Here is a 23270-nt window from a genome sequence, read left to right on the forward strand (position 1 = left end):
ACACAAAGGCAGGGCCTCTTACCTCCACATATAAAATCGGGAAAATTCCAATTTTATCTCCCAGCATGCCCTCTGCCCAGTTGTCGTCCACTCTTCGAATCACAGTCAGAATTTCATCCTGCAAAACATAACATGCAAGACGGTAAAATTATGGGTTTAGTCAATTGCTAATATAAGGAAAATGAACATTTTTGGTTCTTTGGATTCGGAAGTCAAGTCATTTGATCAAAGACTGAAATGAATTTATACAGTATGAGCTGACAGTCCAAATTAAATCTGTGGAAATTCCACTCCAATGCAGTTGTTTGGTGAGCTACACTGCAGTATATTATAGCTGATCTATTACTTAGGGGGGGGCTCTCATTTCCACTTCAATGTGTTCACAAGAGGCTTGAAATGAGTTTACGGCTGTGACATTCCTTTATTGACTGCCATAAAATGGCAATAAATTCAGTAGCAAGTATTTCTGGTAATTTGCTTCCTATTAATTGAATGGAACAGCAAGGAAGGTTAATTACATTTTTTGAAGGATTATGAGCAAGAATCACTCAATGGTTGTTGTTTCTTTGACACTGCAGTCAGGTCAATCCTTTACCTTAGCCCAACCTTCACCTCTAAACAGCAATATCTTTTAAAGTTATTGGGACATTCATTGTTTACGGGTGCATTCCTTGGACATTTTTTCCCAAGTCCCGTTTTTTACAAGTCCATAACCCAGGCAAGAGATAGCAGAGGTGTGGTAGGAATGTGATTCTTTGACCATGGACTGTGTGCCCGTTTCTTCAGGGCTGGCACAGTTCCTACAGGTCTATGCGAGAGGGATAGGAGTTGATCCAATACTATTTTTCTGTTCAAGAACTAGCATCCGCGTGATGAGGAAACAGGAAGCCGGTGCAGTTTAACAGCAGACTGAATCCAGGGCCGAGAGTTTTGCTTGTCTTTCACAAAAAACCTCTAATTAGCTTCAAGCTCCAACTACACATTCACATTATATACTGTACAGTAAGATACAGTGAGGTCAACTGGTGATGGCTCATCTATCTCAGGTACCCTGTGAAAGGAATTGAGACGGAGCCTGACGCGGTCTGCAGCATAAGCAGTTCTGACAGGCTGGCGTCAGGATGAATCTGGGAGAGATCCTCGTCCTCTGGCCTTCCCTGCGGTCGGACCGGGCGTTCTGTTAATGACACGCCTGGGGAGAGCTGGGATCTCTGTAATTGACCCATCTGCCGCACAAGGACCCCCTCTCCCTCAGTGCGGATTATGGGCTGGCAGAGGGCCGGCTCCCTGCTAAATTCATTACATGGGCACCGGCCCCATGGAGGGAGGAGGGAACGGGGTCCCTCCTCCGTTTGAGAAATCGCAAAGATGTGAACAGAAATGGCAGTAGCTTTTGTTTGAGGTCTGATGCAATAGGGGGAAGGAGGTGTCTGCACACCAGACACAATAACAGAGCATTTTTTTATAAATCATGAATCGGCCCTCTCATCTTTCCCCTGGTCTAACTGCGTAGGAATAATGATAATGAAGGTAATCCCTGGCCCTTCCCAGGAGGACTGGTAAGGCAGAGCGGAGCAATTGGGCTGGCCCTCTTCTGAAAGGGAGCTCGAATCGGATCGATTTCACCTCCCGCGTGGGACAAAGGAGCTAAGGAGCGCCAAGGCCGGCCAGCAAAGCTCCGCCGGGTCACATTTCAGCACTGTGAGAGAGGCCTATTGTGCAGGCTCAAATCCCCTGCCATAAATCTTGTTGAGTGGACTGTGTACCTTTACCACGGTGATGTAACCAAATACATGAGTATAAATAATTGTGTGCAAGCCTTGCCTTCATAGAATACTTTCTTACATAGTCTGAGTCAGGGATTTGCCCACATTACTCGCAGATCAAATGTAACAGGCATAAAGAGTTCACCTGAGGATCAGCTGAGAGAGTCATTTGATTGGTTTAAGTGACATATAAAGCAAATGCAACTGCTCTGCATAATAATAATAACAATAATAATAACACTTTTATATAATTATTATTATTAGTAGTAGGAGCAGTTTTCGTATTCGTAATTATTGTATTAAGAGCCAACGTTCTGAGATGCCTCTAACCTTTACAAGTAAGGGATGAGTGCTTCTGAAGAAGACCGTGGCTGAAAAGGTCTGAGCCAAGGCCAGACAGTGCTCGGACTGTGCACTGGCCCTCTGTGGACAGTAGGTCTCTCCTGACCGTGCTTCATGTATACTGCTACTTCTTTGGTCCGGGCCTGCTGCTCTGTGTAAAAACAGCCTATTTCTGCCCTGCCACCATTTCCTTTGAGGTGTGAACAAGAGAACCAGGAGCCTCGGACTGCTGGCATCGCACCCAACGACGCGCAAGAGCAAGTGATTCCAACAGTCCCAACAAGCGTCAGATAAACTCCGAAAGCAAACGAGATGCTTTGAAGCTGAGACAAAAACGCCAGGAATACAAATTCCATGTTTATGGCAGAGATTCACAACTGACCGCTCTAATGTATGCCTTTTCCCCGCCCACAAGAGACGCAGCACGCGAGGGCCGTAACAGGCGGGGAGCTGACATCTTCCACGCCGGCGAAAACGATTGCTTCATCGCCAGGCTCCGTCTTGACATAATTACACACATTATACCGCCGCTCCGGCTACCTGGGAATTGGCTCACTGAATGCTTAATGCACTCTGGATATCACTGTCATACTCGGGACTGATTTGAAAGGAGATGAAAAGACACTGTTCGGGCTTTGTCCGCAAGACTGCGGTGCATAATTACCCTCTCATCTCTGGGCCTGATCCTTCTCACACTGGAAAAAATGGCTGAAAATGAAAATCAAGTGTGATGCCGTGACAAATACCGACCTGGCACGGGTCTTGCTGATTGTTGGTTGAGGACTGTAAGAGATTATCTTTGAACTGTTATTACTGTGAACACATACATCTGCTTAGATGAAAATATCTAAAGCAGATAACTATACTTTCAGCCACAGCTGGGAGCAGGCAGAGCTGAAAAACTGGGCAAATTCAAATCAGAATGCTGTAGTACTCTTACACAACCAAAGTTATTGAAATGCCATCCAATATGAACTGTTTGCTCCATGTTACTACCGGGCAAATCGATACACCTCTTAGCAGATCATTGGGAAGGGCTGAATTAAATTAGAATTTGTTTGCTATATGCATGCAAAATTATGTCTTCAAACTTCAAACTTCTAAACATACTTCAATTAAAACTGAAGAATGGATTTAAGAAGAGACATTATTTCGGTCAATTTGGCCCAAAAATCATGGCTGAAAATGAGAGAAAACAAGAGAAAAAGGCTAAATATTTTGAGATGGCTCCCTAAAGAGATGCTGCCTAGTTAACCCATCTCCTAGTCAGAAAATACCTGGTGGATAAGGTAACTTAAAGGTTTTGTACAAGAATGGTGGTACACTTCAGCTTCACTTTGAATCAAGTCTAACAGGGCAGTTTTGCATTATTGTATTAACAGAGTATCACAGTTCATATAGCTAAGATATCCCTTCCACTGTCAGGTATACCTTGAAAAAAGGTGATGGTGACTCATATTACATTAACTCTATGTATTACAGAATAGGATGGAGAATACATTTTTGATTATTTGAATATAAGACCATCAGATCACTAATCTATTGCCTGGATCAATACTGAAATTATTGTTAATTTAAAAATTCAGATGTGTTCTTTTCATCAATATTCATGAAGAAGAGCCCTGAAGAAGAAACTTGCATAAAATAATGAGACAACGAATCACTACAACAGATATTTCCTTAAAGTGCATGCAGAAAAATGCAGCGTTCAATGATTTGATTACTCTTAGGAACCACAGAATATTCAAATACCAATTATTTGAACTGCACATCCCAATAATGGTATGGTGTGGCTAATTAATTAATGATCCAAGGTAGCTGTGCATAATTCAGCAATTTCAAAACTGATGTTAATAAAATATTAATCAAACATGCAGGTGCTGAATTCTTACTTCACTCCAATTTATGAAATGCAAAACTGAGCAACACTCTGTGTGCATAATGTTACATTGCACTACAAGGTTTTCAGTCATATGTGGCACCTTATGACGGAGATGCTGATTTACACCATCCACAATTTGAATATGTATGTATAGCTTCTACTATCTGCTTATATAAGTAATAGATATTTGAATACACGGAGAAAAGCAAGTGTTGATATTTTCAGTCTACAGGTCCATGCTGTGTTTTTGCATTGTGATAATGAACATTACAGTTTCCATTTAATTAAAAACTGGATGGCAAGGTAAACAAAAATCACAACAACTGAACGCAAGTATTGAATGCAAATGCTCTATTCAAAGAATGCCAACTGCGACAGTCTCTTGAAGCAGATCATTATTTTAATATTAACATTTTATGCAAAAAATGGGAGGGAGAGAGGGAGAGGGGGAGGGAGAGATTTAGAGCTGGATCAGGGAGGCAAAGTCCTGTGTCTCCATCAGAGTATGAGAGAAATGTCTGTACCCACAACTCTGAGGGCATGGAAAAGAAAGGAGACAGAGAGTGAGAAAGAGAGAGGGAAAGAGACAAAGAAAGAAAGAGATAGGGGGACCGAGAGGGTGTCAGACAGACTGTCTGCATCCATCTGAGAGCGAGAGTGAGAGACTGTGAATGACTACACCAACATCCATATTATTGATTCATGTAAAAAAAAAAGATGTCCATTTTTAAGTGTCAGAACTCATGACCTTGGCAGAACCCAGACTCAGCAAACTAGTATCACTGATTACCTTTGTGAAAGTCAAGCAGTCCTTGTCTTGGTCCTTGTCCTTGACCTCAAAGTCGTACAGCGCCTTGCCCTGGGGCGGGGTCTGGGACAAGGGCTTGATGCACTGGATGTAGCTGGCCGGGAGGAAGCCATGGCTGCCATTCAGCTCGCCGTGGTACCAGTTTTCATCCACCTTGCGGCGTAGAATGATGATGTCACCCTTGTTGAACTTGAGGTCTCCTGGCTCCTTGCCTTCATAGCTGTAAAGAGCTTTCCCGCAGGGTAGCTGTGGAACATTCTGGAAAGAAAGTGGGGGGAGAAAAAACAAAACTTCAAGCACCACCATTTACAACCATGAGCACAGGTTCACAAGTACTACATTCTCCTTCAGCTAGGCCTGAAAGTGTGTTGTGCAGAATTCCTGTGAGGATTTTTTTTCTGTTATACTCTGAAACTGAAACAACAGAATATGACATCACTCTAATTCAGCATATGTGACTCCCCTTGGGCAGACCATACAATCTGTCTAGTTGTACATCATCGTTCCTCTTCATAAGATTTAGTTTGACTCACCAAGGGGTAATTAAAATTACGTTATAATTACTAACACATATATAAATGCTATTAATGAGGCTGATGATGATGAACTCAAGCTTAACAGCTCAGTATGCTAGTTTCCTTCATCCTAAATGGGTGATCAGAATATATTATACACACAGAGTATAAACCATCCACAGATGAAATGACTTCAGCCAAGCATTCTTCTTAAAAGGCATCAAGCATACAGCCTCGATTAATACTTGCATTCTGTATAGTTGATGGTATATGGAGATTTCTGACTGAAACTGATCTGAATCTGGGGATAATTCATACCCTACGTGTGTAACAGATTCTAATCATGTAGAACACTCAGGCACATTTATATGTGTTTAATGACCATGTGCCCGGAGCTGCAGAGTTCTCAAGGTCCTCAGTCACTCTGTTTTAGCATAGGACCCCAGAGAGAACACCCACACTGCTGGGAGGCCAGCAACACAAACCACAGGCAGAAATCTCTATTCATGAGCACATCCTCCAGAGACAGAATGGAAGCAAGCCAGTAAAAATGTTCTGAGAAGCACGGAGTGAAAACCTACTCTGCCAAATTTTGCATTTCTGTATTTTTTTTCTCTTTCACACCAAAAGCCACAAAATCAAAGCAGGACAGAGTAGAACAGGAATTAAAAAATGAAAGAATAAAATCCTTCTCACACACTTTTGAGGGACTGTGCCTTCCACTGTCTTGAGCCTCTGGACTGTGAATTATCAAGGCAAGAGGCACTGCAGTGATAAAGCGCATTCTTTTCCTGCTCTGAGTGTTATTGATCATTAGCTCCTTCTGTTTCTCTTGGGCTTCTCAGTACTAACAGTAGGATGGTTACGTCGAGGGCCCTACACAGTTAACAAATGCAGGTGCACATGATCGGCCGCGTGCCTGCACACACACACGCGTGCGCACGCACACACACACACACACGCTAATTATGCTGGAATTGCAGATAGAATATATGTTAATGTGACAGCTCAAGCTTACAAATGCATTTAACACCCCGGGCTACGTGTGCATTAACAGCGGCTGGTAAAGGCTGTACACTTTGACACACAATAGCTCCACGTGCCCACTGCAAGGGAACACACAACCCTTGCGAGGACAGCACAGTCAGAGTACAGATCGCTGTGGACAGAGCGCCCATGAGGGAGCTCTCTGGTATCCATGGAGATCTGTCTCACAGTTCCCTATGTGGCGCTGCCATTCACACACCTGCAGCCTTTTATCTACAAACACACAAAACATGCCATCACACAAACACACATACACACACACACACACACACACACACACACACACACACACACACACACAAACACACATACACACTCCCCTCCTCATTTCAACAACCCTTTTCAAGCACTTTTTGCATACACTAATGTACTGTGTTGTAGCGTAAATACTGCTTATGTATACCCTGCAACAAATAGGAATGGCCACAAATTACCACAATGCTATGTTACAGTTTGTGTATGTGTATCTGTGAGTGTGTTTGTGTGTGTGAGTGTGTGTGTGTGTGTTTGTTTGTGTGGTGCATCTGCGTGCATGAGTATGCACGTGTTGTTTGTGTGTGTGTGTGTGTGTGTGTGTGTGTGTGTGTGTGTGTGTGTGTGTGTGGAAGCCTGTCAGCATGCATCTGTGTATGCCTCTCAACACAGGAGAGGAAGCAGAAGATCACAGACCACCCAAGGAGCCAGCGCACCATTCCAAAAGAAGGAAAAAGGCACTTATTCATCAGTGTGTTTAGCGTCCCATATGATAGCAGAAACAAAGCACTCATAAGCTAATACACTATGTGCCCCCTGATAAGCACACTGAAAGGTACCCCTGCAACATCTTCAACAAGGACTGGTCCATCGATGGGAGATGCCAGAGGAAAACTTCAGCGCCGCCAGATGAGGCCCACAAGGGCAACACGCACTGCGACAAGCGCAGCGCTGTGTGCATATTAGCTCACGAGAGTATTTTATCCCAGCTGTATTTGTCTTACAACTAGACAAATGAGATATGTGCAAAGGAAACAGGGGAACGCCGTGAAGTGATGAACAGTGGTGAAATATTCATGCGTATCAGACGCGCCTTTCTCGTACAGTAAAATCGCTGAGGAGGTGTGGCCTGGATTTAGGTACGAGGACGATGAGCCTTTGGCAGGAGGAAGATCCCGTTTCTCACCCCTCCCTCACCTCTATCTTTCTGCCGGAACGCCTGAGCCACAGGCTGTTTGTAGCTCATAAAAAATGGAAGGCGAAAAAGAAGGACACGGAGCGTATGAGTCCTCATTACCTATTTATGATGGCAGAGAGGAAAAAAATGTGAGGGAGCGAGAGTTCACAGATAGGGAGATGCAGGGGGTAGTGGTGGAAAGGTGAGAGGTAAAAGAGGGGGAAAAATCTGCTCAGAGAAAGAAGAGAGGGGATGAAAAAGCTGTGAGAAATAGGGTAGGGAGAGGGAGCGAGAGAGTGCATGTGAGAGAGAGAGAGAGAATGAGAAAAAACGCTGCACCCAGGATGACAGATTATCAGAGAGGGAAAGCAGCGCACACCCATCTATCGGCTCATTACACACGCATCACAGTACTCTAATGTGCAACATATTTGTTTGGGGGGTTCCATTAGCACTGCTTCAGAGGAGCAGGTGCCGGTTTTGCTCTGGGGGGCTTACCTGTGTGTATGTTTGGGGTGGGGGGGGGGGGGGGGGGGGGGGGGCGTTGATAATGCATGTTGAGCTAGGTAATACCCTCCCTGGGGTGGACACTCCCCAGGCAGGCATTCACAAATAGACGTGAAAAGAAACAGTGCTTTGTGTGACTCGTGGTGGCATGGCATTGTAGCCCTGCGCTACACACTGGCTGGTTTCCACCACAGAAAATGAACGGTTAGAACACAAGTTAGATGCTGCCTGCCGCTCACTCAACAAAACGGTGCACACATACTCTGTTAGAGTGGGCTGTAAGCGTGTGAACTGTAATCGCTCAACCGAGCAATAAGCATCACTGTTGCACTATTGGTCATCAAAACGACCGTTTGCCAATTCAAAGGCCACAGATAACACAGTTAGACACCACAGTGGTGGAAATGACAGAGCTTGAATGTAGACAGCATTTAAAAGGCCATTAGAACTGTACTCTGTAAAGACACGTGTATCTGTCATTGAAATCCTGAAACTATTCCTTAGACATTAACTACATGACAATATTGTATTGCCCCCTTACACAATTGACAGAGGCTGAAAATGAGCAACAAAGGGGAGCCTTCTTTAAGAGTGCTGACCTGATTCATATCTTGGGCCAATACCATTTATAATCAATGCCTTACTTAAGACCAAGGTTCAATTTAGCAGCAATGTATTACCTGCAAGTCTGAGTTCACAACTGCATAGGCGCCGTTTACGCTGGGGACATGTCCCCACCACTTTTTTTCATGGCCCATTTCATCCTCACCACTTTGAAAAGGTGTGAACACGTCGAACCCGTCGTTGTCCCCAGCACTTTTCAAAACAAACTGACGCCCATGCACAACTGCATAGTTCATTCCATAGAGTGCCAAATGATGCTGTGTAAGTGAAAATCTATGCAACATTTTATAGCTCAACATTATGAACAGCACACACTGTGAATAGACTGAGTCTGGGATTAATGATCTCACTTTTCTTCATCTCACTCCCTTTGTTCCTGGAAATGTACACAATATAGTAATGACCGGAAACTGTCTCTCTGTAACATTATGCACCTTCACCCTGAAAATTCAGACCTTCTTGGTTGCAGAATCACTAGCCATTAACCTCTAGCTTTATCATATTAAGAACAGATGGGCAGCACCATTTTATCTTGCTTGTTTCGCAGGTGCTGAACCCCACTCTAGAGCTAGGCAAACCCGAGCCTCGAGGGCTGGACTCCTGTCTGGTGTTAATTCATTCTAAACTCTTAATTATACTAAACACACTTAATTGAACTAAACACATTAATTGAATCAATTACATACATAACTGAATCAATCTTTAGGTTAAATACATTGAGGTGGCTATGTCCTGCAGATGATGATAGTACAACTGAAAAGGAACTAGAACATTTTCATGATTGAAACGTTACAAGCACTAACTTACCTTCCTCTGTGCTAAAGAACCTGTCCAATTACTCTCCCCAATACAAAATACCTGGGTGCACAACGATTACACACATGCTGCTCGATGAATGTTATCATGGCCATATGTGCTTCCTGTAATACCAGCTACTGGCAAAGCACCAGCAACAACCAATCTCAGTGGGATTATCTCCCTCCCCATTCAGCATTAGCGTGTAATAACACTTGGCTGACAAGTGCAGGACACACATGATGAAACAGGGGCGTTTAATAAACAATTCAATTCCCTCTCCAATCAGCACTGTGTTTGTGTTTTTTTATTTTTTTCAGAGCGCGGACGTGGGGCAGATCCAATAACCAGCACTGTATCTGAATGCGCTGTGGTCGCTCGGCTGTCCCCTCCTGCCCCGGCGGCAATAAAACTGTGTCTGCCAGCGTCGGCGCTGCCGTTTTATGAGCGCCGCTGATCTCAGAGATCCAGATTCTGTAAAGATCCTCAAATATTAATACAGCAGAAGTCCCACTGAACGGCCCCACTGCATGGCAACACACAATCTCAGCCTCCCCGTCACGTGATTGAGCCACCTCTGGAGAGAGTGAGAGAGGGAGAGACAGAGGGAAGCAGGGGTGGGGGGGGGATTCTGCTTGGCGGGGTCAGGGAGTGTGTGAGTGAGAAGGTTATAGCGAGTCTAGGACACAGAGAGAGCGTACAATGATGGATTGCTCCTTTTACTCATACAACATTCCTAGCTCCGTGGGCAATAGTTGCATTATGCGTTATACTTTTTTGCATCATGTTTGTTCAGATTTATCATTGGCCTCCACATACCAAGACAGGGAATATTCTCTCCCCCTGACATAGTTTGCTACAACACCATCAATGCCCTTGCAAAACAAAAAATGGCTTGCCCTTTACTGTAATCTCATTACCATAGTAACCGCGCTGATGAGATGCTAGGCTGACCCTGCTTCTGAGACCTTTTACGTCCGAGCTGAATGGCGGTCAACTCAGATGCTGCCTGAATGTATCATCTATACAAAGGTCAACAAAAAGAATGCACCCACATACAGACACACACACACACACACACACACACACACACACACACACAGGTATACTCACATGTACACACACACAGAGCCATCTTGAAGGTATACATGAGAAGTTGTCTGCTTCCATGGTGGGACCGCCAAAATAAAAAACCAACCTCCATTGATTCAATGAATCATTAGGTCCCTCCCAACAGGGAACCATTTCCAGGTCTTTGGCAGAAATTTATAAATTGTGTGTAATAACACTATATCCACTGTCCTTAATCTGTGTTTATACTGAAAAAAGAGATGCCAGTGATGGTCACACAAGAATAAATAACTCTCCCTAGAGATAGCAAGAGCACTCATCTCACAACACAAATAAATCTTGAGTACAGACCAATTATGTATTCATCAATGAAGTCGCACTGTACAAATGTCAGTGAAAGCAATAATTGGTTTGGCTGTAACATGTAATGGGACTGTATGTTAACAATCATTACCAAGAACCAAAACCTGCTCATGCTGGTGTTAATGTGTGTATGTTCAGTGCTTATTTTCTGGCTGTAATTAACATTTTTGGGAACAGCTCAGTGAGTGTAAAGTATGTGTGTGAGTGTGGGGGCGTGTGTATACGGGTGTGATGCAAGCGTGTATGTGCGTGCTTGTGTGTGTATGTGTGTGCATCTGAGTGTGCCAGTCTGTGTGGGGGAGGAGGTGTAGCGACAAGGGGAGAGATGAAAATTGTGGAAGTGATTCCCTTTGAAAGCCTTCTCCATCAGGAGGAACTCTCCCTCAGATGCGTGGCCTGTTCAGCCCAGTGGAGCAGACAGAAGTTATCTGAGCTTGTCAGCGCTACAAACTGCGTGGCCCACAGCGGCCGCCCCGCCGGGCTTATCTACACCTCTCGCAGAATCAATTAATAAGGCACTCGAAGTGATAACACCGCGGCTGATTAATGCTTCTCTGATACAGCGCAGGTCTGTAATTCTTGCTTATACTTTCCATTATTCCACCCATCCATCCATTTCTAGTAACCTCCAAAACCTTTTTAGAGAGGACACATGAGATCCAAAATACATTATAAAATTTATGCACAAGCCGTCTACATTCTGCATTTCTTTACTAGTGTAGCCATGGTGTTGGGTGGTAAAAATCACCTAGTGGATGTTCAACAGCTACAAGCGCATTTTAAATATACTGAAGAGGACACAGCACATTTTCCAACCAGAGTTGTTCACAATTTAAATATGGGGGCAGAAAAACAGACACTTGCTGGTTCTGTGGCTTCACTGGTTTGCATTTTGTTGGCTGAGTAAATTCTCCACTCTGGTCCTATGGATTTCAAGGCTTACACCTGGTACTGTTCTCTGAAATGTTATCAGCACATGAAGGATTAACACCCCTTCAGCAGTACATTTAACTGGAACTGAGAACTAGAGGTTTTCAGGAAAACTTCAACAAACCCAGGGAAAGTTTAAATCTATGACCCTAAACTGGTTTATGCTTCATATGTCCAACTAATCACTTTCCCTGGGTTTCATTTTGTCATAGCCCTCCTCAAGGGACCTTTTAAATTCAGGGTTTAGGATGGGCAATGTGTGCAGTCCTCCACCACTGTGGGAGTGCCAAGTACCAGTGCGGTGGATGGTTATGTGTGTCACCTTGGAGTGTTGCTGGTCTACTGGGTGGACGCATTTCTGATTCACTGACACTCACTGCTTGCTTGACTGTTCTGCCTTCTCTTTCGTCTTTGTGAAGGGCCTCTTCACTGTGCACGTCAGCTCAAAGCACAAAGTGCCCTCCTAAACTGCATGAAGTCGCGCTACTTGCATAAGCCTCCCGTTGCGTTTCTGCATCATCGATTCCACTTTCGAAATAGACGTCAAGATGACAACCGTCATTGTCCAAATAACCATTCAGATTAATGTGCCACAACCAGCCACAGAATTCACGAGTGAGAGTGCGCCCATTTCCCTTACATCTCCCAGAGCTGGTCACTGTGCTGGAGAGATGCTGTGAGTGGCCCTGTTATTTGCTGCCTGTGTGAATACACACCGGGCCACACTCACGCTCTCACACCTCTTCTCACCTGTCTCAGGAGATAAAGAGACAATCTGTTCGTCTCTGGTTTAGTTCCCTCTCTCATCTCTCAGTCTGTCCCATCTTCCAAGGGCCTCTGTGGGAGATGAGTTCTTATAGAGGCTCCGCCTCTCCCCCCTAACACCAGATTCATTACCTTACAGCATGTTGTTCCGAAAACACTCCCCAGCCAATTCGGCTCCCTAGGGCCCCTTCCACCAAGGCTGGATTATGGTGGGCTTCATAAGGTTAGCTCGCTTCTATCCTCACTATGATGGCACCAGAATTTAATCTGGGCATGTCAGAAATAGAGCTGATTGTCGAGTAAATGATGGGCATTTTGCGACAAACATGTTTTTCAGTACATCAGTATCAGCTATTGATCCATGTCACCAATTTCATGTATTTCATTTTATATATTATAATATTAACTTTGACTCCCTTGATCACTATCTTTTCACCATCACAGAAATCGAGATTCTCAGACAACCTCCAAAGACAAACTGGTGTCAGGTGATTCTGAATAAATAAATGATGGAGGATTTCTCCACAGGAAGCTCCCACAAAAAGCAAATGTTCCCAGACAATGTGCTCGGTGGTTTATTAATACACTTATTCATTGTCATGTATTCTGTATACTTCCCATATGAAAAAGTATATTACTCCTCATTATCCTACTAATGGCAAATGAAAACTTCAGCGCTGAGGATTTAATTGGGTCTCTTTCCTTCTCTTCCAATGGAATAATCTCTTCATTAAAAAAATCTATATTATTTATCGTTAATAAAATTCATGAATATAATTTGTAATCATACACAGCAGGGCTGGAGACAACACTTGGTAGAGTGCTGATGAGTGGAAATGAGTGCCGAGGTAAAGCAAATAAACAATCGCATGAGCAAATTAATAAATGCATGTAGCCCATTGGAGTTAGCTCAGCACAATGGAGCATGGAGTCAGACTCCCCGGATGTCAGAGAGCACCTATCTGTGCTGTGCAGAGACACCTCAGCTGCAGGTGCACGAGTGTGCAGAACAGAGCAGACGCGAGCTACACAATACTCTGCCCAAAGAGAGACTGTTTCCTAATTCAATTACTATCAACCTTACTGCTTATGCCCATCTGCATACTGCATCACTTTCACCTTGTAGAGCCATCCCCCTCACCACACACACACACACACGCACATGCACACGCATGCACGCACACGCACGCACACGCACGCACACACACACACACACACACACACACACACACACACACACACACACGCGCGCGCACGCACAGACACGCGCGCGCACGCACAGACACACGCGCGCACGCACAGACACACACACACACACACAGACACGTAAACAAAAGAACACACACACACACACACCCTCCACACACGAACAGGAATGCTAATGCCGTTTTTTCAGACTGAAGTGAACCCTGGTAACCACAGAAGTCAAAACGGATCCCAAGAAGCGGAATCTGCCATCTTAACGTGTGTGTGCCCGTGCGCGTGTCTGTGTGTGTGTGTGTGTGTGTGTGTGTGTGTGTGTAAGCATGCCTCTTTAAGCCTCAAAAGAGGGGAGCAAGACTGCACACACCATGGTGCGCACATAAAGCACACCAAACCCACCAACAAACAGCCAAGAGCTGAGCAGCACAAGCCGCACCACCAACACTGCTCCTATGAACACGGCATCAGCCTTGTTAAATTGGCATTAAAAACGCCACAAACGTCTACCATCTCTGGGCTGAAAAACGTTCTGGAAGAGGAAGCAGAAATTACCTTCCTGGTTACATCACTCGGTGCGGTGACACACGCATCGGCAACCATGGCGCACGCCTTGTTAGTCAGTCACTACATGAGCTGTTTACTCACACACAGCGTGATCAATTAAAGCAGAACACGCGCGCAAAGCACTACAGCAATTACATTACTGAATGCCACTTAGCTATCTAAGTATTTGCAATTCTCCCTGTGCAACTGAACACAATTTGATGTCGGAGGGACAGCGGGAGAGATGCCACACAACAGACAGAGAGCAACACTGGCCTAAACAGACGCTGTTTTTCACTGGGAGCACAAAAGGGCTCGAGGGGAGTGTCCCCTGTCGGGATTCAAACCCGCACCCTTCCCGCTACTAGCTTAGTTCCCTCATAACAATGTCACACTTAATGCCATCAGACTCTCCTTATGGAGATATTCTGAGTGTGGGGAAAGAGTGGTGCTGATTGGCTGGGGGAGCAGTGGGGGGAGGAGACAGTGAAAGGTCAGTGATGGGCAGGGTGGCAGCTGTGCGCAGTCGGTCCCCTCGGTGGGTGATCTCCCCGGGGGATTTACGAAGTAACAAATTACAGACCGCAGCTGGCTGCGACGCCGCGCTAATTGCAGCGCCGCGTGAATCCACGGGGCCCGCCGGTCAACCCCGGGGACATCTCGGACACCACAGGGACCCCTCGCGCGAGGACAGAACATCTGTGGCCCCGGCTCGTGTTTCACGGGCCCGCCCCGGTGCCTGGCAGGATCTTCCCATCCCCCGGTCCCGCCTGCGGGGTCTGCTCTGCACACGCCCTGTCCCGCTTCACGCAGGGACACACCTCTCTCCACTGTCTGCTGCCCAGAGGCGTGACCTCTTTATTCACACAGCACTAAATTACCCTGTAAAAAACTGGACTTTCTCCATTAACTGTAAAAAAAGGCCTGTAAAAGGACTGCTGGAGACAGAGCCCGAGGCTCACGCTGTTGTCTGTGCGCTGACAATCGCTGTGCCGTCTGTGTTACATCCACAGATCACTCGCAGATAAAAAGGGAGGTTTCAGACTGGTTATGCTTCTGGGAGTCACGCTGCCTTCCCCACAAAAACACCATGTAACGAACAAAAAGGTACACTGTGCACGTGTGATCCCCCCCCCCCCGCAGAGAGATCAATCTTCACGTACAGTGTGTGTGTGTGATAAACACTACAATGTCAGCAAAACATCGGGAAAGGCGTTATCAGATGAAAAGCCTTTCCTCCGGTGACCACACTTAGATGTAGTGGAAGTTTAAATCACAGACTGAGAGGTCGGTCTCTCCCGTGGTGTCGTTTACTCGTCTGGGGGGTAACGTGAGAGCCTCTTTTACACACCAATTTCACATCTCAGCACATCTGTCTTTTATAATCATTGGCTCAGTGCCCTGGGTTCAGTCACTAGGCAGAGAGAGAGAGAGAGAGAGAGAGACACACACACGGAGCACAGCAGTCCAGAAAGTCCCTGGATCTTGAGCCCCTGCACCCTGTCACCAGGGCCACTGTCTTTCTTCTAATCAAAACTCATAAACGGAAAGGAAGTTTGCACCTTCTCCTGATTTTGCTGGGGTTCGGAGCTGTGTGTGGAAAGGGGAGAGGAAGGCAATGAAATCAGCTACCGCCGCAGTAGCCAGAACTACCATCCCCGCAGCTTGTGCCCATAAACACCTCATTAACACCGTGTCGTCTGAGCTGCTCGCAGAAGTGGACATGCTTATATCCTAAGGCAAGGCCCTGTGTGAGGATAGTGTCTCTGCTGCTTGAGAGGCCAGAGTAGACCCTTGCTCCAGTCTGCACCCCTCCCTCAAACTAGCGACCTAACCGGTCAAGAGGCCCAGGCAATTACTCGAGTCCAGGGATCGCCAAAAGGCTGCGATGAAACGAGGGTAACCATGGCAACAGCAACTCCTGACAGCGGGCGCAATTATAGAAGAGCTGTCACCTGACTGGAGTCACGAGAATGTTGTGCTGGTGGAGGGGACGCGCAGTGCACATCTTATGTGCTTCTGTCCGATTGGTCAACGTGCACGGTTCCCAAGGACCACCTGTGGCTCATTTCTCATGGGGTAAAAATCACAGGCGGTCAGAACTGGAAACTGCAGAGTGCCTTGTCACTGAATGTAACATCGCTGTTTTCACCACGTACAGCGCCTCTTGCATCACCGCTGCTTTGACCACATCTCCACAACAACACAACCTTCTAATTGACCCAGATTAGGTGTTAAAAGTTTTGTTTTCTAAAGCGAGCATTTTTCTGCCTGATCTTCACTAATCACTGCAGGGGTTGAAGAAGCGTGGGTGTGGTGGCATCAATGTGCCGGTGGTGTTCTCTCGCTCTTCATTCCATGTGTGACAATGGAAGTGCTGGGTGGCGTAGCTATGCACAAACACACACAACGGAGTGGATGAGGACAGCTGTGGGTGAGCAACTCATTACAAGGTTCACTGGAGAGGACTGCTCTTTTTGATCCCAGTGACCTCCACTATTCCTAATTACCTAGTTAAAGAACATATTGGTTATGTGCATTTATTGTCTTTTTAAATTTTCCTGTTTTCCTGTATTTCTCAGTGCATCCTATTATTATTCTGCTTGTGCGTATTATTATTCCGTTTGTGTTATAATCTTCTTTGAACGTGACATATGAAAAGTGTTGTATGAATAAATTAGCTGTTACTATCCTTAATCAAAGTGCCTTGTGTAAGTCTGTGAGTTGTGCAGGAAGGCAGAGAGAAGGCTCCAAAATTAGCATCTTTGTAGTAAACACGTGGGAAGCGGTAAAATAAACATGGCAGCTACACTAACACAAGAAAATGGAAATACTTGACTTCCTCCCCCTTACTTTCACAACCCTTCCCTGCTCCTCCTCAAAGCTGTGGAAAAGTTGTCCGCGTTACCATGGTAATGTCTCCCAGCAAAATGGACTGAGACGCAAAGAGAAGCAAACTTACGGGACTGGCCTCTCTGACGCGGACAGGGCTGAAGGAGGTAGGGACAAGACGTGACACTGCATTTCCCAGCCGCAGTGTGGTGAGAGGTAAGGAGCAGGCTTTGTAGCCCAGAGGTTGCCAGTTTGCTTCCCTGGTGGCACACTGCTGCTGTACTTTTCAGAAGGATACCCAAACCGAACTGCATCAGTGAACTATCCAGCTGTATACACAGAGGTTGTATATATGATGTATGTTGTTAGGAGTATCTGCTAAGCAAAGACAGAATGGAGGAATTATAATTTCCAACAGCTTTTCCAATAATAGTGTATCCCTGATGTGCACAATGTGAAAACACAGCTCAATTAACCAGGACTAGATATTAATGGGTGTCTACGCTGCTGAAGCAGAACTTGGGCATGTTTGTTGTTAATGCCTGCTTGCACAAGGAATGATACACACCCAGCAGACAGAGACACACTGGAAGCAGAAGAGACAAAGCAGGGAAAGGCACAGCCCGGGCAGCGTGGCCCACCTATCACAAGCTCACGTCAAATCATGGGTTCCGTTAAAATGCATTTTAATTGGCCTCCATACACCGCTGCTGCCCCGATTTGGCCTTCCCCCAATTCACAGGTCCCCCAGGACAGGCACTTTTTCCTTAAATGCTTCATCGCAGAAATTCCCCATTGAAATCGCAGCATTTTACAACAGTTCCTTTTTTCCTCTAGTAAAACTGTTTTTGTTGATTTTTTACAGCGTGCTTGAATTTCGACACTGTGTTACAAGCCTGACTGGACTTTTCTTCATCACCAACAAATCCCTATTTCAACATGTTCTGTATTTAAGAGCGTTTTCAGTCTGCATGGCACGAGCATGGGGTCCTGTTGGCCAGCTTAACAGTCAGAGGCTAGTCCTCCTTATACTGCCTCCAGCCCAGACAGCCAAACAGCCAGCTTCTGGAGACAGCGGTGCAGCCAGGCCCTGCTTATGTGAAGTCAGATGACTCTGGAATGCAACGGTGGGAGGAAAGGGCAATTAAATTTGAATTAAGGGTCCGAATAATAAAAGTATTTACGCACAACAAGGAGGGCAAGGAGCACAACAGACACTAGAGCCCAACTGGTACTGTAATTAATTCAAACTCTCAACGGCCTGTTCTTTTACTCCCCCCAGTACTACATCCAAACAGGATTAAAAGTTTACACGGTTCCAGCAAGAGCATATTTAATCCAAAGGAATAATTAACCATCACTGCCTATTTCATCCCATTTATGCATTTTTTTCCACATTTTTAATCGTGCACCATAATTGAAACAGCTTCAACAGGGAATTTATATTTGACTCCGTTCCCTGGTCTGTGGTTACTCCAAATGGAATTCACTTATTACTGCGGGTTATACCTATTATTTGGAAGGACCTGGACCAGCCATTGACTAAGGACCCTGTACACTAAAATGTCTTAATTATGAAATGAATTAATTATGAAGTTGATTAAGACTGTTTACCTGTCATTCAGAGACACCGGCAACCACAACAATCCATTTTATTGTTATGGGCTATAAGTGTGCGAGCCGTCCCACTTACGGTACTACATTAGCACGCATGTCTTTGCTCCAGACTCTCCAAATGAGAGACTGGAGCAGCAAGAAGGGAGCAAAAAACTCTGACTGACTGTCTGCAGTAAAGGCAACGGCGGAGAGAAAACCTGCTGTGCTGGGACTCTCTACATCATATGTCTGTGTCAGAGAGCGAGAGAGGGAGAGGGAGGAAGAAAGAGGGAGAGAGGGAGGGAGAGAGTGCAAGGGGGTGGGGGGGGGTGTGGGTGTGTCTGCGTGTGTGTGTGTGTGTGTGCGTGCGTGTACACACGTGGATATGCGTGTCTGTGTGTGATATTGCCCCAGGACAAATTTATGGTCTATAACTCACCTGTTGGTGACAACAAAGGGCATGATAGAACTAATTTCGGTTACAATGGGCGTGCGTACACCCTGTCGGAGTGATGTATCTCTGAGAAATAATGGAGCGCAGCTCTGTTGACTGCCGTGTGTCAGGGGCATTCAGGATGCTGCTCCAGCTCTCTGTCTAATGAACACCTCTGCAGCCGAAGACCCAAGGACAGATCACACTGCCCGCTGTCCATCATTTCACCTCTCTCAGCCCCCCCTACCAATGTATGGATACAATGTACTTTCTGGTGTGTGTGTGTGTGTGTGTGTGTGTGTGTGTGTGTGTGTGTGTGTTTGTGTGTGTATATTTGAGAGCATATCTGCATACGTGTATCTGTGTGTCTGTGTGCATGCGTGAGCGTAATAAGAGGGTCTGTATGCGTATATGTGTGTAAGACGTTATCTGTGTGTGCATGTTTCTGTATGAGTATGTATGCATGTTTGTTTGAAAGTGTATCAGTGTGGGTGTGTGTGTGTATAGAACAATCCTGTCCAATCCCATTTCACCCCCCTCTATTTCCCTGCACACACAAACACATTCGTACACTCACACACAAACTGTAAGCACACGTAGACCTTTAAGAGACAGACCCCGCCCTCTCTTCTATCCCCCTCCCCCCACTCTCTTCTCCTACTCAACTTCTCAAAGTGAATCACTGATTAAACTCGGCTCTGACTTAAAAAAAGCCATTCTTTCTGTCCTTGGGAGGCGAGCTTGCGTGCAGTTACCGCTGTCGCGTTTGCGGCGGCCAATCAGAGCGCCGCACTTTGAGGAGCCCCCTCGAGCTCCCAGAGTGAGATGAATTGTTTCTGAGACGAGAGTAGTGCCGCTCCTCCTAAGTCTCCCACAATGCCTTGCACTAACATTCTTTGTTCTGGTGCTGTTTCTGGGATTGAGGCCGTCCCAGTCAGGCTTACGGTGCGGCCCGCCGCCGGTCCACATGGGGCTCCGGCTCAAAACACGGACGGGCGCCTCCATCATCACGACAGAGGCGCTTGGGCTGACAGCGTTCCAGGGAAAAGCTGAGGAATGTGCGTGAGGGAGGGCCGCGTGGAGCCGGCTGTAAATCTCCTACACGAGTCTCCTTCTCTCCCCCCCTTCCACTGAAGCCGGCACTCTTTCAGCACCGCTGTTTTTGCGAGAGGGCCACTCGAGCGCAGCGGTGATCAAGCGTTTGGGACGGCACCGAGCAGAACGAGAGCAGACCGACGTGTAATACTTCTCACACCCTGCATTTCAGATCACCCCCTGCCTCTTCCATCCATCCTGTTTCCCCTTCTTGTTTCGCTGGCCGTGACCCAGAGAGACCCTAACCTCGACCCCCGGGAGGCTTTTCTGTCTTCACTTGGATGGTTTTACATGACACCCCGTCTCAGACTGCTGTAAAAAGGTAAAGACGACGTCACCCTCGCCCCCCCGCCCACTTCTTCTCCCCTGCCCCTTGTCTCCTCCCCCCTCCTTCCCTCCCCACAGCTGCAATGTCAACAGTGACCACATTCCACTCATCGGCCTACCACCTCGCCATTAATCTCTGAGGCGATCTGTCAGCCACTTCTGCTCTCAGAGCACGAGCCAATCCGCTAACACACACATACGCACACGTGCACACTCAGGCAAACAAGCACAACAACCCCAGGCTGAGTATGCTGCAGAATGAGCAGGCCCTAGTAAGAGTAGGCTGCGCTATAAGTAACACCCAGTCTGAGTGGGCACCAATCTGGGTAAACATTAGTCAGTGTAGCCCCCATTACGAGTACACCCCGGTCTAAGTAGGCTCCAGTCTGAATAGACTTCAGTCGTTTTTCTTTTTTCTGTAATCCTTTTCCAGCTGACTCACTGACACCACTCTCGCAGGTGCACACATTCTGGAGTTCCTAACTCTGACTGCAATATTGAACAGCACAAAGCGAGAACACTCTCACAAAGAGAGCAGGGCGAGAACCTGCCACCAGCCGCGGCAAGTGCACTCCTGCGATATCCGAGAAGTGTGCGCGAATGAATAAAATACAAAATGCACTCCCGGAGATGTCAATAAAGTATGAGAGAAAATGAAAGATTCATATCCTGTGACATTTACAGGTCCGTTGCCATCTTAAATTCGAATTTACGGTGACACCACACTGCAGGTGAGCATGATCAGCAATTGATGAGTCTTCTCTGCAACAAACATCAAAGCCATAACCTGCTGACATTAATAAGGACATTCTCTGAGATATCTGTATTAAAGCAGTAGTCAGACAGAGAGAGAGAGAGAGAGAGAAAGAGACAGAGAAAGATAGAGAATTACAGTAGGTCAAGCTTTAATCATCACCAGCACCCCCATATGAAGGGTAAATTCTGGCTGCATCAGTGAGAGCTGCCAGTCAATCAGAGATGATGAAAATATAAAATCTGTGGAGACGTGAGTGGATCCATCACGATGGCACGTTTGCCAGGGTTTGCAGGGCGTGATTAATCCCCTCGGAGCGGCACGCGCTGCTGCAGATGCTCTCGGGCAGACGCGATGAGGCCGACCGGCACTCCGAGGAGACTCACTGTGCCACTCATTCTGCCTCCTCTTACTAGGGAACGCTGGGAGGTCCACGGTCCTTCTACCAGCCAAATTCTGATCATGAGTGCATTCTTCTGAACGCCCATGAAAGACAGGCTTAATAAAATGTAAAAACAATGGCTTCTACTGAACGTTTTAAAAACATGGGTACAACTGAGCATCTAAAATATAAAAACACTGGATTCCACTGAACACCTATATTTTAAAAGTGTGGGTACAACTGAACACCTTAAATGTAAAAACAGTGGGTTCTACCAAACACCTATATTTTAACTGAATTCTACTTTAGGGCATCTAGAGTGCAGGGTGTTACCCACTCTATTCTGTGGCTGAAAAGATTGGCAACATGGTTCATAAGCCTTTTATTTAGGCTATTTCCACACTGCTTGGGTTTTGCTTCATGTGGTTACAGTGAAATGCTTTAATTACCACTCAGCAATAAAAAAAAAAGACTAAAGGAAATTGGGAATTGTGGCATACAAGATATATAGACTTGCCCTTATCCCTTGTGTACACAAGCACCTTTGTCTGTGGCCAACATTTTGAAAAAAGAAGGGCTACAGAATTCACAGTTCTTTACTAGAACAGGCTGCATGCCTGTCCACCCACAAGACAAGCTTTTTGTGAATTTCTGTTTGTTTGAGGAGAACAGCTTTCGAAACTGCTACACTCACCAAGTCCAAAACAAGCTTGCATTACCACCTGAGAGGAAAAAAAAACTCCCACAATTCACTAATACTCTCCATGCATTATCACTTCACTGCTCTTCAACCTGCAGAAACACAAAGCTTCTACGCTATGCTCTTTGATGCAATTATCACACTCACACTGCTGTAATTCAACAGCGCTCTTTCTCTAAGAACCCAGAAGGAAGGCACCAATCTTAAGGGTCACACCAGTGCCTGCTGTTCATCACAGAATGTCCTTTCCGGGACGCATTTGCAGGTTTCGAGCACGTTGTCCCCAGATCATATCAATGGCTGACACTGAGGTAATGGAGAGGAGAGGGCGACGGGCTTACAGCACTATCTGGCAGCGTGAACACAGCAGTGCACACCAAAATCCACTGAAACACTGATGGACGATTTGGCAAGTGGGAGATTCTGTCGCTAACCTGCGACCAGGAGAAAAGAGAGGGTCTAATCTGTGCTTCAGAAACTAAATGACTCCGGGGAGTATTTATGGTGACTTTGGGTGAGGAAAAAAAAGAAAAAAAAGAAAAACAAAAGGGCAAAACCACTCGCCGTCTTTTCCTGTGAAAGCGCATGTGGCCTTTCTCCGCTGTGTTCTAAATAGAGGCTGATCTCAATTGAAAGCTACAGTGCTTTCACGGTTTATGGGGCCTCGCTATCGCGGTTGCATGGTCTCGAAAATGCCATCTCCCTCTCGCTTGCCAAGACTTTATCAAATTGCTGACTGGGAGCCCCAGTGCACCACAAATAAGAGGTTTTGGAGACCGTGGGGGTTCATGTGGGCTGTAGTGATTTTACTGTTGTGTTTGCGAAACAAAAAAAGGCTTA

General features: G+C 46.0%; 1 protein-coding gene across 2 annotated transcripts in view; it reads right to left on the reverse strand.

Annotated features, from left to right (window-relative positions):
* Window positions 1-23270, reverse strand: part of LOC118786299 (E3 ubiquitin-protein ligase SH3RF3-like) — a 119803-nt gene that overhangs the window by 35862 nt on the left and 60671 nt on the right. For both annotated transcript variants that reach the window (XM_036541435.1, XM_036541434.1), the window contains exons 2-3: window positions 4781-5056; window positions 23-118 (exon numbers count right to left, since the gene is read on the reverse strand). In XM_036541435.1, coding sequence (XP_036397328.1) covers window positions 23-118; window positions 4781-5056 — 372 coding nt within the window. The remainder of the gene's footprint in view (window positions 1-22; window positions 119-4780; window positions 5057-23270) is intronic.

This window comes from Megalops cyprinoides, chromosome 11, assembly GCF_013368585.1.
Source record: "Megalops cyprinoides isolate fMegCyp1 chromosome 11, fMegCyp1.pri, whole genome shotgun sequence".
Lineage (NCBI taxonomy): Eukaryota > Metazoa > Chordata > Actinopteri > Elopiformes > Megalopidae > Megalops > Megalops cyprinoides.